Source organism: Carex rostrata, chromosome 29, assembly GCF_964058835.1.
Source record: "Carex rostrata chromosome 29, lpCarRost1.2, whole genome shotgun sequence".
Lineage (NCBI taxonomy): Eukaryota > Viridiplantae > Streptophyta > Magnoliopsida > Poales > Cyperaceae > Carex > Carex rostrata.
In genome coordinates, this window is record NC_135946.1 from 6,534,170 (window position 1) to 6,550,575 (window position 16,406).

The 16,406-nt window shown below is 31.6% G+C and overlaps 1 protein-coding gene across 2 annotated transcripts in view; it reads left to right on the forward strand.

Annotated features, from left to right (window-relative positions):
• The window catches only part of LOC144546460 (rust resistance kinase Lr10-like), a 53,437-nt gene extending 37,276 nt beyond the window's left edge, over window positions 1-16,161 (forward strand). The window contains exons 1-3 of one of the 2 annotated variants that reach the window (XM_078295016.1): window positions 14,073-14,192; window positions 14,524-14,574; window positions 14,663-16,161. In XM_078295016.1, the coding sequence (XP_078151142.1) occupies window positions 14,547-14,574; window positions 14,663-15,981 (1,347 nt within the window). In that variant the 5' untranslated portion in view covers window positions 14,073-14,192; window positions 14,524-14,546 and the 3' untranslated portion in view covers window positions 15,982-16,161. Of the gene's footprint in view, window positions 1-14,072; window positions 14,193-14,523; window positions 14,575-14,662 lie in introns of those variants that run through there. The other variant, XM_078295017.1, reaches the window with a different exon arrangement.
• Window positions 16,162-16,406: the final 245 nt, after the last annotated feature.

Genomic DNA, 16,406 nt, shown 5'->3' on the forward strand with positions numbered 1-16,406 from the left:
AATTTGGATTCAAAGTACCAATAGATTAGAAGAATTGTTACAAGAAGAAGAGGACCACTGGAGACTAAGATCTAAACAATTATGGCTGGAGGGGGGTGATGCGAACACTAAATACTTTCATAAAATTGCTTCACATAGATCTAAGAAAAATCAAATCAATAGTTTAATGATAGATAATACTCTTAATCATAATATGGTAGAAATTAGGCATCACTTAGTGGATTACTACAAAGATTTATTAGGAACTCCTGGTCTTAAATATGGTCATTTGGATGCAAACTTTTGGGATGAGCGGGATAAACTCACTAGAATAGAACAATGGGAATTAGAACAACCTTTTAGTGAAGAGGATCTTAAGAATGCGGTTTTTGCTTCTGATCCAAATGGGGCACCAGGCCCAGATGGATTCACATTTAAATTCTATCAATTTTTTTGGAATATAGTTAAAAATGATCTCATGATTCTAGTCCATTTTTTCTATGATAACAAACTAAATCTGCATAGGATAAATAGGTCATGCATCTGCCTTATACCAAAAGAAAAAAATGCCAATAATGTTAAGAAATTTAGACCAATTAGTCTAGTTAATTGTAGTTTTAAGATACTTTCTAAATTACTTACTACTAGATTAGATATAGTTATAGATAGACTTATTGATCATAGTCAAGCTGCCTTTATTAAGAATAGGTATATCTTAGATAACGTGATTCTTAGTCAAGAAATCTTACATTCTTGCCATACTACAAAACAATCTGGTGTAGTTATCAAAATAGATTTTGAAAAAGCATACGATAAGATAAATTGGGAATATCTGCTAGAAATAATTCATGGTAGGAACTTTGGTAGTAGATGGATCCAATGGATCACTCAATGGCTTCAAAGCTCACAATCTTGTCTGAATATTAATGGGGATCTTAGTCCTTATTTCTACTGTAAACGGGGGGTTAGGCAAGGGGATCCATTATCCCCTTTCTTATATATTCTAGCTGCAGATTCATTAAGTAGAATATTCTCTAAGGGTAGGCTTGCTAATGTTATCCGAGGGTTAGGTCCTCAATGTATAGACGATAGGGCCCTTACTAACTGCCATTATGCCGATGACACGATTCTTTTCTTGGAAGCTCAAGAAGACAATGTGGAAGCTGCATGGTGGGCTATGTTAGCCTTTGAATCCATTTCTGGAATAAAAGTTAATTATGACAAAACGGAGATGTTTCCATTACATATAGATACTACATCAAATCTTAATCAATTGTTTAGATGCTCTTGGGGTGCATTCCCAATGAAGTACTTAGGCCTTCCATTACATTACAAAAAACTGCAGATTTCTGATTGGTCCTTCCTAATAGATAAAGTAGAAAGTAGATTACAACTGTGGAAAAGTTCTATGTTGTCAATAGGAGGTAGACTTACATTGTTGAATTCAATCCTTTCTGCTATTCCACTATATGCTCTTTCGGTTTACAAAGTTCCTATTACTGTTATTAAGTTGATAGATAAAATTAGGAGAAGATTTATGTGGCAAGGTAATTCCAAGAGAAAAAAATACATCCTTTTAGATTGGTATACCTCTCGGTTAGCTAAACACTTTGGAGGGTTAGGAATTTTAGATCTTAGACAAATGAATATTTCACTCTTACTTAAATGGTGGTGGAAACTTAAGAATACTGACTATGTTGCCCTTTGGAAAATTCTTCTCATACACAAATATATCCGAAAACGCACAGTTTATCTTTCTCCTTTCTGGTCTTCTCTAAATAAAATTAGTCATATTGGCGAAATGAGCTCTTCGTATACCCCTGGCTTACAAACTCAACTTAGGTTTTGGGTAGATCAGTGGTACCAAAATTGCTCCCTCTCAATCAAATATTATTCTTTATTTTCTAAATGTATTAATAAAACAGTTCTGTTAGCCGATGTCATACACACTCAAGGGCAGATTTTGAAATTTAGAACCGAATTGATAGGTGTAGATTATAGGGAATGGTTAGAATTGCTTGATATTGTTAGTGCTACTTCTTTCACTTTGCCCTACGACAAGATAGACTGGAGATGGGACAATTCAGGGAAGTTCTCAACTCACTCAATTTATACTATTCTAAACTTTGGAGGGTATCAACCAACTAATGCTATGGTCTGGTGGCAATTACCAATACCCCCTAAAATAAGAATCTTCATGTGGTTAGTTTCTCACAATTTAATTCTGACCAAAGATAACCTTACTAAAAAAGGTTGGACAGGTAACACTCGGTGCCATATATGTGGTCAGCTTGAAACAGTAGATCATTTATTCTTACAATGTGATTTAGCTCAACAGGTTTGGTTTTGGTTAGGAAAAAGTCAAGAGGTAATGCACCTCTGGCACAACTGGGATAGTTTGATTCAGTTTGCTTACTCCCTTACTCTTGTGAATCGAATAGGTTTTCTAATTGTTTTAAGTGCTGTTACATGGTCTCTTTGGAAAAATAGAAATGAAATGTGTTTTAATAATATTCCAGCTAAAACAGCTAGAACAATGATTATGCTGATAAAATCTTTATGCTTGTATTGGATAGGTATACTGAAGAAGAAGACCAAAGAATCGGTTGAAGAGTGGCTCCCCATCGTTGAGGATGCCATTCCAATTAGTCAGTTCATGCCTCTCTCCGTGGTAGTGCTCCAACCTCCTGCTGAGGGCTCCGAGGCCACTTGATGGCAGATGAAGAAAGATTCACCATTTTGCTCTACATATCTAGTTTACCTTAGCCCCCTTATGAGTGGCTTAGTTTTAGCTAATCTGAAATATTTTTGGACTTTAGCTCTAGTTTTATTATGGTTGTTGTATGAACTATTTGCTGTTTTTGTGACTTGATATTATCTACTCTCAGTTGAGGTGTTCCCTGTTTGGAGGGCACACTAAAACTAATTTTGTAATTATCCAATTTCAGTAATATGAAATGGGCTTCTGCCTTTTTTAAAAAAAAAAAAAAAAAAAAAAAAATACCTATGTATTTTGCTAAATGCAATAATGTATATGTAAAAACAATTAACAAAGTCACAGAAACAAATCACCAATATTTCTAAACCGTAGTACTTAAATGTAATTTCACATATCAAGTAGCATATTATAAATTCAAAGCATGCAATGTTCACAATCGTATCAAACATTTTTCTGGTCATGTTCAATCCGAATATGGCGCCTACACAGCCCTGCTATTCAAATTTTAGGATATTTCTTATTGACTTAATATGGCATCTGACGAAGAAAATTAAAGCTAGCTTGGTCCATCAACTTATGATAACGGTAAGTCAATATTCATTTTGATGCAATTTTAGAAAATAAATCGTTGTTATTGAAAGATTCATTCATTGTTTTTTTTTTCCAATTTCAGGTAAATCACCAGTTTCTCAAACTAAGGATTTTTATACCAGGTTGATTGCTGAATTACATAGAAAGGTGATTGCTTAGAGGAAGCAACTGGTCCATAAGCAAATATATGGTAAAGCATTCAATCGGACATCCAATAAGAGAACCATGTCACTGGTGACCGAGCTACGCCCAGTCCTAGGCTAAATATGAAAACTTAAATCTATGCTTTTGTTTTCTATAGACATCCTTGTCCTTGTGCTATGAGTCATTGTGACATTGTAGATCCGAATTTCACTCAAATTGATGTTTCTGCACCTCCTATTGATTACCATTTCTTTAGCTAGCATAGGGGTGGGAAAAAAGCTCGTAGCTCGTGAATCGATCGTGACTCGCATCTGATTCATTCGCTAACAACTCGTTAGTTAGTGAACTGAGCTATTAACGAACTAATTCATCACTAGCTCGATCAAAATTAACATGTTTGAGCTGGGGGCCTAACTCGCTCGTGAGCTGGTGAGCCATCTCGTTCCAAATATGAATTTGTGAATTGATATGAATTTGTGTGAATTTAGTATGCATGAATTTATTTTGTGAATTATGATTGTATGAATATGAAAATTTAGTATTTTAGTATGTGTGAATTTAGTTACAAACTTAATTAATGGTAGTTGACTTTATAATATATTATCTAATATATATGGGTTTTTGGCTCACAAACTATGACCAAGTATTTCCTGCTAGAGTAATAGTAATTAATAGGAGGTACCGAAGCATTAATTTTAAAATTCGGATCTACAATGTCGCAAGACATTAAGTCACCATGCTTGATAGTGACATAAAATTTTTCATTGTAAAATATACATCACTAAGTTTTGAAAAAAGAATTTTTTATCTGTTATCTTTGTTGCATACGTGAAGCCAAAACTAATTTTGGACTTCGGCCCATTTAGTTTTTCACGGAAATTCATTTCCAAATTAATTGAAAATAGAGGAGAAAAAATAGAGCCCAAGCCGTGAGTTCTTCTCTCCTTCCTCAAGCTCATTTTAGAGTTTTTGCTCTTTTGTAACAATATATTTATACACTTGAAAATCTCATCGATTTGTGTATGAAATTGTACGATAGTGTTAGAATAAGTGTTAACATCTTGATTATCCCATTCTATTTGTAAAGACTTATTGATGTAGTAAAGTTGAGCCATGTGGTCGTGTAGTTTTTTTTCTGAAAGAATTTTCACATAAAATCTTATGTCTCTTTTATTTTGTGTGCTTGATTATTATTTGTGTTGACTTCTTGTTTGACTTTCATATTTCTTCATTTGATTGAATATTGATGTATACGTGTCTGTTCCCAACAATCTTACAATAGGAGAGTGTCCTCATTTGTTCAACAATTGCAAAATATCAGCTATCTTTGAATTTTCACATATAGACTTTATTCATTATTAATTAGTTTTTAATTAATTATACACTGATATACATCCTTAATTTTGATGGTTTCACAATCTTGTCTTTAGATCTTATACAAGCTATATATAATGGGAAAAAAGCCGAGTCAAATTACCATGCTTTGTGACCTATTCACTACATGAAATATCACATACATTATCTCATCAGAATCTTTCAAGCCTGCCATGTATAGGTGCGCAATCTTTTCATATATGAACATAACTTAGTGAGTCCGCATTCTCTTTTGATCTCCAAGCACATTTTAATATATATAGATATTACCTTTAACGGATTGAATTAACTTTTTAAACTCTGAAAATCACAAAACTAATTGATAACATCAAAACTCAAAAACTACAATTTTGATCTTCTCTTTTGATCTCCAAGCACATTTTAATATATAGATATACCTTTAATGGATTGAATTAACTTTTTGAACTCGGAAAATCACAAAACTAATTGATAACACCAAAACTCAAAAACTACAATTTTGATCTTAGCCAAGCCCTCCCTTTGTGAACTCACCTCTAAAATTTATTGGATTTGCTTCATATGACAAATCTGAACCATTGAAACTCATGTACCTTATGAGTGATGCATCTACATGCGAAAAATTTAAAATTTAAAATTAATTTTGTATAAAGTCAATGGTAAAAACGTGCAAAAAAAATTGAATGCATTAAAATTAATTTATAAACCTTCTAATTTTAACTGCTTGAAATTATGCTAAATTATTTCCAAATTTTCACATGTAGATACATCACTCGCTCGCATCGTAAGATAGATGGGTTTCAATGGTTCAGATTTATCATTTGAAGCCAATTCGGTTAGTTTTAGAGTTGAGTTCCCAAAATGACTTGGTGAACTTAAGAACACCCTAGTTCCACTCTCTCTCTCTCTCTCTCTCTGTATATATATATATATAGAGAGAGAGAGAGAGAGATGGGCTATGGTGCATTGCAATGCATGGAGGGGTTTGTGCATTGGACCATAAATCTAAAATTTAAAATTCAAATGGCCGATCCAAACCGTTCATCTTGTTCTCTATATTAATATGTGCTTGGAGACCAAATTTTACATTTTTCTGAATTTTTTTACTATTTATTAAGTATTTTACAAAATTGTTGATCCAACGGTGGCTTAACAAAACAGTAAAATCAGCAGCCACCGTTGGATCAAAAATTTTGTAAAATAATTAATAAATAGTAAATAAATTCAGAAAAATGTAAAATTTGGTCTCCAAGCACATATTAACATGGAGAACAAGATGAACGGTTTGGATCGGTCATTTGGATTTTGAATTTTAGATTTATGGTCCAATGCATAAACCCCTCCATGCATTGCAATGCACCATAGCCCATCTCTCTCTCTCTCTCTCTCTATATATATATATATATATATGAGGTGGGCTACGGTGAGTTGCAAAGTAAAACGCGTTTCTACTTCACGCCGTATTTTTATTTTGAAAGTCCAAACGACCGATCTGAACCGTTAGATGTTTAATCCATATTGAAATGTGCTTGGAAACCAAATTTTACATTTTTTGGAATTTTTTTACTATTTATTAAGCATTTTTTAAAATTGCTGTTTTGCTGTGAACAGTAAAAAACAATAATATTTTCTGGACCATCAGATCAGCGACTTTCAAAATTGCTTAATAAATAGTAAAAAAATTTCAAAAAATGTAAAATTTGGTCTCCAAGCACATTTCAATATGGAGAACAAGATGAACAGTTCGGATCGACGTTTTGAACTTAAAAACCGCAAAATATGAGCGTGAAGTAAAATAGTCGCTTTACTTCGCAACTCACCGTAGCCCATCTCTCTCTCTATATATATATATATTTCTCCATTCTATTATTAAGCACGTTGGGTGTCCTATCCGCCAATGGCTACGATTGAAAGATGAAACGTCAGATTTGATCTTAGCCCTCCAATTACATAATTTATCTTCTTTTAATTAAATGCATCTGTTTTATGTATAGAAGTCTAAATTTAGTTAAAAAAATATACTCACCACATGTGCTGCCAAACGATACATTACAATTAAAATTGAACAAACTCCGAAATTTAGATATATTTATTTGTTTCCTTATTTCTTTGTTTCCATATTTCTCATTTTCAATTGAGAAGACTCCACTTTTTATTTTATTATTTCTTTGTTTCCTTACTTGTTATTCGTTTCTATATAGATCACAATATAAATCATTTTTTTTTATTTCCTTATTTCTCTTTCTTTGTTTCTATACATATTGTTGTTGACAATTTAGAATATATTTTCAATATATAATATATCAATATGTGTGTGTGCATGTATATACATTCTAAATTGGAAACAAAGAAGAAGAATAATATAAATTGGAAACAAAGAAGAATATAAATTGGAACGTGTGTGTAGATATATATTTCTCTTATAATATGTGTGTGTGTATCCTATACATACACACGATAACATTTTTTATTTATATTTTTTGATATCATATTATATGTTGATATTGAATTGTTGTACGATATTTGATATTAGATTCAAATCGAGCTATTATTTGATATCATTGGTACTTAAAATTAAAGAATCATCATATCATCAAATTGTTATCAGAGATCACAATTAAAATTAATTAAAAATACATAATCATATAAATTTTCTATTAACATGTGTCTCAATTTTTGGATAATTATTATTGTTTTCATTGATATTTTTTTTCTTATAGTATGACCATGTTGCAACGCACAGGTATGATACTAGTATGTATATGTGTATATATATATATATATATATAGAGAGAGAGATATATATATATATATATATATATATATATATATATATATAGAAAGGAGGGATCCACTTGCACCCTTCTTGGTGACACAGAATTACACTCTACATTTTTAAAATTTTCAAAGTATAAATAGTCAATCCAAACCGTTCAATGCGATGGATATATTAAAATGTGCTTGTAGATAAAATTTTACATTTTTTTTCAATTTTTTTACTATTTATTAAGTATTTTACAAAATTGTTGTTTTCGGACAATTGAATTTTTGTACCCGTCTTAATAAATATTAAAAAATTCAAAAAAATATAAAATTTGATTTGCAAGCACATTTTAATGTATCCATTATGTTGAACGGTTTGGATCGACTATTTGAACTTTGAAAATATAGGGTGTAATTCGGTGTCACAAAAAAAAGATGTAAGTGGAGTAAAATGCGTTTGTACTTGGGTGAGCCATGGAGTAAAACGCATTTGTACGCCACGCCATATTTTTATTTTGAAAGTCCAAACAACCGATCAGAACCGTTAGATGTGATCTCTATATTGAAATGTGCTTGGAGACTAAATTTTACATTTTTTGGATTTTTTTTTTACTATTTATTAAGCCACTTTGAAAATGGCTTTTTTTTACTGTGAACAATAAAAAATAGTAAAACTTTCTGGACCGCCGGATCAGTATTTTCAAAGAGGCTTAATAAATACTAAAAAAATTCCAAAAAATGTAAAATTTGGTCTCCAAGCACATTTCAATATGGAGATCGTGTTGAGCGGTTTGGATCGGTTGTTTGGATTTTCAAAATGGCTAAAATGAGCCATGGAGCACCAACATGTTTTACTCCATGGCTCATTTTAGCCATCTCCTATATATATATATATATATAGAGGTGGGCTACGGTGAGTTGCGAAGTAAAGCGACTATTTTACTTCACGCTCATATTTTGTGATTTTTAAGTTCAAAACGTCGATCCGAACCGTTCATCTTGTTCTCCATATTGAAATGTGCTTGGAGACCAAATTTTACATTTTTTGGAATTGTTTTACTATTTATTAAGCAATTTTGAAAGTCGCTGATCTGATGGTTCAGAAAATTTTACTGATTTTTACTGTTCACAGCAAAACAGCAATTTTAAAAAATGCTTAATAAATAGTAAACAAATTCCAAAAAACATAAAATTTGGTCTCCAATCACATTTCAATATGGATTAAATATCTAACGGTTCGGATCGGTCGTTTGGACTTTCAAAATAAAAATACGGCGTGAAGTAGAAACGCGTTTTACTTCGCAACTCACCGTAGCCCACCTCTATATATATATATATATATGAGGAGGGTTCCAATACCTCATGCTTTTCATACCTCATCATACCTCATATTTTATATCTTTGTTTTAAAAGTTCAAACTGTTGATCAGAGCCACTCAATATAATATTTATACTAAAATATGCATGGAGATGAAATTTTATATTTTTTAAAAAAATTTTACTATTTTTTAAGATAGGTACAAAATCACTATTTTTGGACCGTTCAAAAAACAGTGATTTTCTACCCATCTTAAAAAATAGTAAAAAATTTTCAAAAATTATAAAATTTCATCCCTAACCATATTTTAGTATGGATATAATTATGTTGAACGGTTTGGATCGACAATTTAGACTATTAAAACGAAGATATAAAATATGAGGTATGATGAGGTATGAAAAGCATGAGGCATTGGAACTGTCATATATATATATACTAGTATTGTGCCCGTGCGTTGCAACGGAATATAATATAAGAAAAAAAATTTATAAAAAAAATATATCAATGAAAATAATAATTATCTAAAAATTAAGAGAAATGTTAATAGATAATTTATATGATTTTGTATTTTTAATTAACTTGAATCGTGATCTTTGATAATAATTTGATGATGTGATGATTCTTTATTTTTAAATACCAATGATATTAAATAATAGCTCGATTCGAATTTAATATTAAATATCGTACAACAATTCAATATCGACATATAATATGATATCAAAAAACATAAATAAAAAGTGTTATCGTGTATACACACACACACTATAAGAGAAATATATACACACACGTTCCAATTTATATTCTTCTTTGTTTCCAATCTAGAATATATATACACACACACACATTGATATATTCAATATTGAAAATATATTCTAAATTGCCCACAAAAATATTTATAGAAACAAAGAAACAGAAATAAGGAAATAAAAAAAATTGTTTTCTATTGTGATCCGTATAAAAACGAAGAAGTAAGGAAACAAAGAAATAAGAAAATAGAAAGTGGAGTCTGCTCAATTGAAGAGAAGAAACATGAAAACAAAGAAATAAGGAAACGGAGAAATATATCGCTAAATTTCATAGTTTGTTCAATTTTAATTGTAACATATTGTGTAGCAGCACATGTGGTGAGCATGTTTTTAACTAAATTTAGACTTCTATACATAAAACAGATGCATTTAATCAAAAGAAGACAAATTATGTAATTGGAGGGCTAAGATTAAATCCGAAGTTTCATCTTTCAATTGTAACCGTTGGCGGATCGGACACTCAACGTGCTTAATAATGAAATGAAGATAGAAAAAGAGAGAGAGAGAGATTACTGCTAAGGCGCTTCCTCTAGTACATCAACAATATACTTCCGGCCTTCAAAATCTATCAAATTTGCTTTAAACGATAAATCCGAACCATTCATACCTATGTCCTTAACTAGAGCTTCGTTTCCATTTAAAAAAAAAAATTATTTACTATCAAGTCAAGTGGTAAAAAATGGCTTGACTTGATAGTAAATAAATTCGAATTTTTCTTTTATTTGGAAACGAAGCTCTCGTTTAGAACATTAGTTTGAACGGTTTGGATTTGTCGTTTGAAGCCAATTTGATAGATTTTAAAGACCATAAGCATATTGTCAATATACTAGAGGAAACGCATTAGCCGTATTATATATATAGGAGTTGGCTATAGTGCTATGTGTAGAATAGAGGGCCTCTGTGCAACGGCTCAATATTTGAGTTTTCAAAATTCTAACGGTCGATCCGAACCAAATTTTATATTTTTTTTACTATTATTTTAGATAGGTAGGAAATCACTTGATATGAATGGTACAAAAATTTTAGATCAAGTGATTTTCAACAACATGCTTCTAGCCTTCGAAATCTATCAAATCAGCTTCAAACGATAAATTCAACCCATTCAAATCAAACTCCTTAATGAGAACTTTGTTTTCATATAAAAAAGTTAAAATTTTGAATTTATTTACCATCAAGTCAAGCGGTCAAAATATGAAATATTTTGTGCGCATTTGAATGCATTATATCCTTCATTTTTTTGAGTGCTTGACTTGATAGTAAATAAATTTAGAAATTAAAAGAAATTATATAAAAATGAAGCTCATGTTAAAGAGATTGGTTTGAACGGTTTGAATTTGTCATTTGAAGTTGATTCAATATATTTTGGAGACTAGAAAATATAATATTGATATGTTAGAGGGAGTGCGGCTATTACTCTATTATTATAATTATGCTTACCTCAAATTTCAATTTATCATATTAATTATGACACTCCTAAGTGGCCTTGCAGGGGTATATATATATACACACTGAGGATTGTTCTCTTCCAGAGGGTTTAGGTTGGATATTGATAGACTAATCTATTATATTATTTTTGTGAATATTTTTAAATAATTATTTTTTATTAATATTTTTTTATGAAAATATATCATTTTATATAATATTTTTTAATTTTCTTATAATTAACATGTTCCGTTGCAACGCACAGATACAATACTAATATCTAATATGTAATGATGTACATGTCCTAATCATTGTTATGAGCAGGCCCGGCCCTGGGGCTGTGCAGCCAGGGCGACCGCCCCGGGCCCCAAAATTCTAGGGGCCTCAAAAAAGAAAAATTAGTTTGTATATATATAAAAAAAATTGTATATATTAAAAATAAATAAACTATTAGAGCTCAAATTTTGTATATATAAATGATTCAAATTTTTCTATAAATAAATATGATTTATTGGCATATCAATAAAAAATCTGATCGGCTAAACAATTTGATTTAGTCGGTTTAATGGTTTTGAACCAAATCAAATTAGTTTAGACTAAACAGTTTGATTTATTCGGTTTAATGGTTTGGTTCAGTTTGCTTTTCAAAACCGAATTATAACTTCGGTTCGGTTCAGTTTGAAAATTTTCAAAATCGAAAAAACCGAACCGGTCGAATTTTTATATATTATGAATTTGGTCCGGTCTACCCCCAGTTTATTTCTTAATCAATTGCTTTATATACTTTGGTTTATTTCTTAATACCCTGGTTTATTTCTTAATATACTTCGGTTTATTATAAATCAATTGCTTTAAATAAAAAAATTAATATCTTTCGATTTGAACCGAAGAAACCGAAATAAAACTTTAGTTCAGTTCGGTTCAGTTCGGTTCTATTTTTAAAACCAAATTATAACTTTCGTTTGCCTAGTTCGGTTCAATTGAAACCGAACCGAACCGATGAACACCCCTAATTGCTTCCATAAGTACTTCAGCACCATATGTTTATAAGTGTTTTTGCGTTTTAAAAGTCCAAATAGTCGATCCAAACCATTCAACCTAATATCCATATTAAAATGTACTTGGAGACCTAATTTTATATTTTTTTGAATTTTTTATTATTTTTTAAGGTAAGTAGAATTTTTTTTATGGTTCAGAATCTTCTAACTATCTTAAAAAAAGTAAAAAAAAATCCAAAAAAAATGTAAAATTTGGTCTCCAAGCACGTTTTAATATGGATATCATATTGAACGGTTCGGATCGACCATTTGAATTATAAAAATACAAAAATGACTTAAAGCATATAGTGTTGAAATACTTATCGAAGTGTATTGGCCGGTCTCATAAAAATTTTGTATATATAAAGGGTCCCAAATTTTCTTCCGCCCCGGGCCCCAAAATCTTCAGGACCGGCCCTGGTTATGAGGTGTAACTCTAATTGAGAAAAAGCCATCGAACTATCCAGTAATATCAGATCTCAGCAAATTTGGCGCAAACTATAAATTAAGTCGTACCTCACGATTACTTCAGCTGGAGCGGCTGCTAATTAATTAATTAACAATTTGATTTTGGTAATTTGATTTAGATGGTGGCTGTTTGTCGCTTCCTGTGTAACTTTACTAATTATTAGATTCCATAACTTTTTCGAATTAATAGGTGCTTGATGAGTTGCTTAATGTTTAATTACCATCTTTAGCAAATAAAATAGAAGGAAAAAAATTAAGGAAAAAATTAAAATAAATATATAAAGTTGCTACTTATTTCAGTGTAGATGCGTATATAAAAAGGAGATCTGATCGATGGCTGTCTCATTAGAATTGTTTTTTTTTTTTTTTTTCTTTGTTGAGATTTATTTTTGGTAAGAAAAAAATAAAAAAATTCAGGAAAGTAAGAGTTTTTTCAGTCCATAATTTCTTGAGGTAAGGAAAAAGGCACCCTCAATCACTTTGTCTGCTTCATATTATTCAACATATTATAAAATCATGATGTGACATTTTGGTTAAAGTATCCAAGTACAAGTCAGAGAACTTGATAAATGGTACTTGTTAAAGTTTAAAGTGTGCAGTCATTATCTCTTGATATTTTGATACATGACACGAAACTAAAGTAACAACGTGTTAATCAAGACATTTTTTTTTCTACTCTAGCAGCTCATTTGGATGGTTAACTTTTACAAATTGCAAAAGTTTCAAAAAAAGAATGAAGAAGAATACACAAATAAATAAGAAAATAAATAAGATTTTTTTTTAGGACTCTGATGCAATCAGATGGAAGTTTTTCCGTACATTTGTGCTGTCATCACATGACATTAACAATAGTTGGAACATATTGTCACAATGTTACATAATAGAGTACGACCATGCTACATAAACAACTATAGCTGAAAGGACAGAATTTCTATTTTAAAGGAGAAATTTTTATGTATACCCCTCAAAAACCTTAAAATTGTGTATTTATTTTTATAAATTTAAAAAACTAACAAATATACTTAATTTATTGATTTTTCTATTAAAACTCATTCTAAATTTATAAAGTATTCATTTTATCATTTACTAAAAAAATGAAAGTATACTTATTTGTGCCTTGCATGTAAGAAAATAAAATCATTAACTTCTAAAACTGATATGTCAGAAAACTAAATATTTTATTTAAACATGTTACATATATATTTTTTTAATAAAAAAAACAAAATTAATACTCTATAAATTTTAGAAATGAACTTTAATTGAAAAGTCAAATTAACTGAAAGACTAAAAATTTCTAGAATAATAAAAATTTTGATTAGAAAGATTGATAATTGTATTTGTGGTAGTCAATTGAGGCACCTTATATAGTTGTTGGGATTTTTTGTTTGTCGGTAACTGCTATGGCTTGTTTCAGAAGTTATCCCCTTAATTTTCTCAGCTGACAAATCAAAGACAGTGCCAGATAACAGGTAACTTCACTTCCTGCAACTAGGCAGTGACAAATCAAATTAAGACAGTGCCAGAAAACCTATAGAGAGAGAGAAAGATTTCGCTTTGCTACTCAAACAACAGTTGCATTTGCTGGAGATAATGTAAGTCTCTCTCTCTCTGTCTCTCCTTCTCTCTCTATTATGTATTGTTTTCACTATTAAGAAGTGATTACATCATATTTGAAAGCAAATTTGTTAGAAAACTTGATTAAACCTCCTTAAACTTTTGATATAGTTTATTAACACTGAAAATATTTGACTAATAGAAATTCTCAATCTTTACTGCCTTCTTTTGTGAAATTGATTCCTGAATTTTCAAAGTCAGAATCCAAGAAGGAAGCATAGGTGTACTTTTTCAATTTTGTTGCAGTTATAATTGAGAAGCCTTTTGGTTAATTGATTCCTTTCTTTTCCTTTTTTTAATTTACTACAGAACAGGCACAAGCATCACATACAATGCCTTCAACTTCTGTAGTGGTAACAAGTAAGTCTCAAAACCAAAATTCAATAAATAATTGGTGCATTATCTCTCAATTCCAATATGTACTAACTTAATTTAATTCTATATACAGTATCATGTGTATTGGGTGGCGTTGTAGTTATCCTTGCAACTATACTCGCCATAAAATGGCGCCGAGTGGCTAAGTTTCAGAAAATCATTAATTTGACTAGAGAAAGAAATCTTCAATCGAATTCATACAACAAGGACAAAGACGCAAGAATCGAAATGGAACCAATGGAGCGATTCCTTCATGAAATCTTGAGTGAGAGGCCTATGAGATACAGCGCAGAGCAAATACTACAAATTACTAACAACTTCTCAACCGAAGTGGGTAAAGGCGGGTTCGGTGTGGTTTACAAGGGCAAATTCCCAAACGGGTTAGAAGTGGCAGTAAAAGTGTTGAAAGGAACTATAAACAAGAAAAGTGAAGAGCAATTCATGGCGGAAATCGCTACTGTCGGTCGTACCTACCACGTAAATCTGGTGAAGTTATTTGGGTTTTGCTTTGATAAAACCACAAAAGCTTTGATATATGAGTATATGGAAAATGGGTCCCTTGATAATTTCTTGTTCGACGAAAAGAAACGGTTGGAATGGCCGAAATTGCACGAGATAGCAATTGGTACGGCCAAGGGGATCCGGTATTTGCACGAGGAGTGTCAACAGAAAATTGTACACTACGATATAAAACCCGCAAACGTCCTTCTAACTACCGATTTTGTGCCAAAGGTTGCTGATTTCGGCCTCGCCAAATACTGTGCACGTAGCAGCCTCAAAAGCAGCGAAAACAGCAACAGCAGTGCCCACAGTGGTAGTGGCAGTTCAAACTACGCATTTAAGGGGTTCACCGGGGGACGTGGGACCCCAGGGTACGCGGCCCCGGAGCTATGGAACTTCAGCCAACTGGTGACCTACAAATGTGATGTGTATAGTTTCGGCATGTTACTTTTTGAGATTTTGGGGCGCAGGAGGAACTTGCAACTGGATATCACGGCGGAGAGTCAGCAGTGGTTTCCCAAATGGGTATGGCAAAAGTTCGAAGAAGGAGAATTGGAAATGATTTTGGACCAATGCGGAGTTGTTGGAGATGATGAGTCGCGAATGAAAGTGAAGAGAATCTGTAAGGTTGCATTGTGGTGCGTGCAGTATCAGCCCGAGGCACGACCGACAATGAGTGGTGTTGTGAGGATGCTTGAGGGGGAAATGGAGATTGTGCGGCCTATCAATCCGTTTGTTTATTTTTCTGGGAACACATCGGATTCAACCCCGTGGAGTCTGAGTCTTGGTGGGACGACCACCGGCAATTATACCGCCACTAAAGGCATGGATAGTGTAGAGATGTCGAGCCCGATTGAAACAGAAACTTTACATGAGATTAATACGCGGTAATATATTATTACTTGTAAATCTAAGGGCCAAGATTTTGTATTTGATTTGGTTAAGTTTGATTTTATGGTAATTTATTAGGCTCAGTATATGATTGTTACTTATGTGAATCTAATTAAGGGCCGATATACTTTGTAACGTACTCTAATTAAGGTTTATATCTTAAATTAGTCAATTCAGACATTTTTTTGTTTCTTGACAAAACTTTTTATTCAAAAAGTTACACGCAGCTACCATTATCTCTCCATATGATGATATAAAATTATCATAATCACAAGTACTAATTGCAATAATTTCTTCATTTCGGTTGGATTTCTGAAAGGTGAAAGCCCAAATCAAACGAAACAAAATGAGAGGAATGTGGGCCTCAAATCTATTGGGTTTCTAGCACTGCCGGTTAGATTTCTGTATTTTTTTTTTTTTTTTTT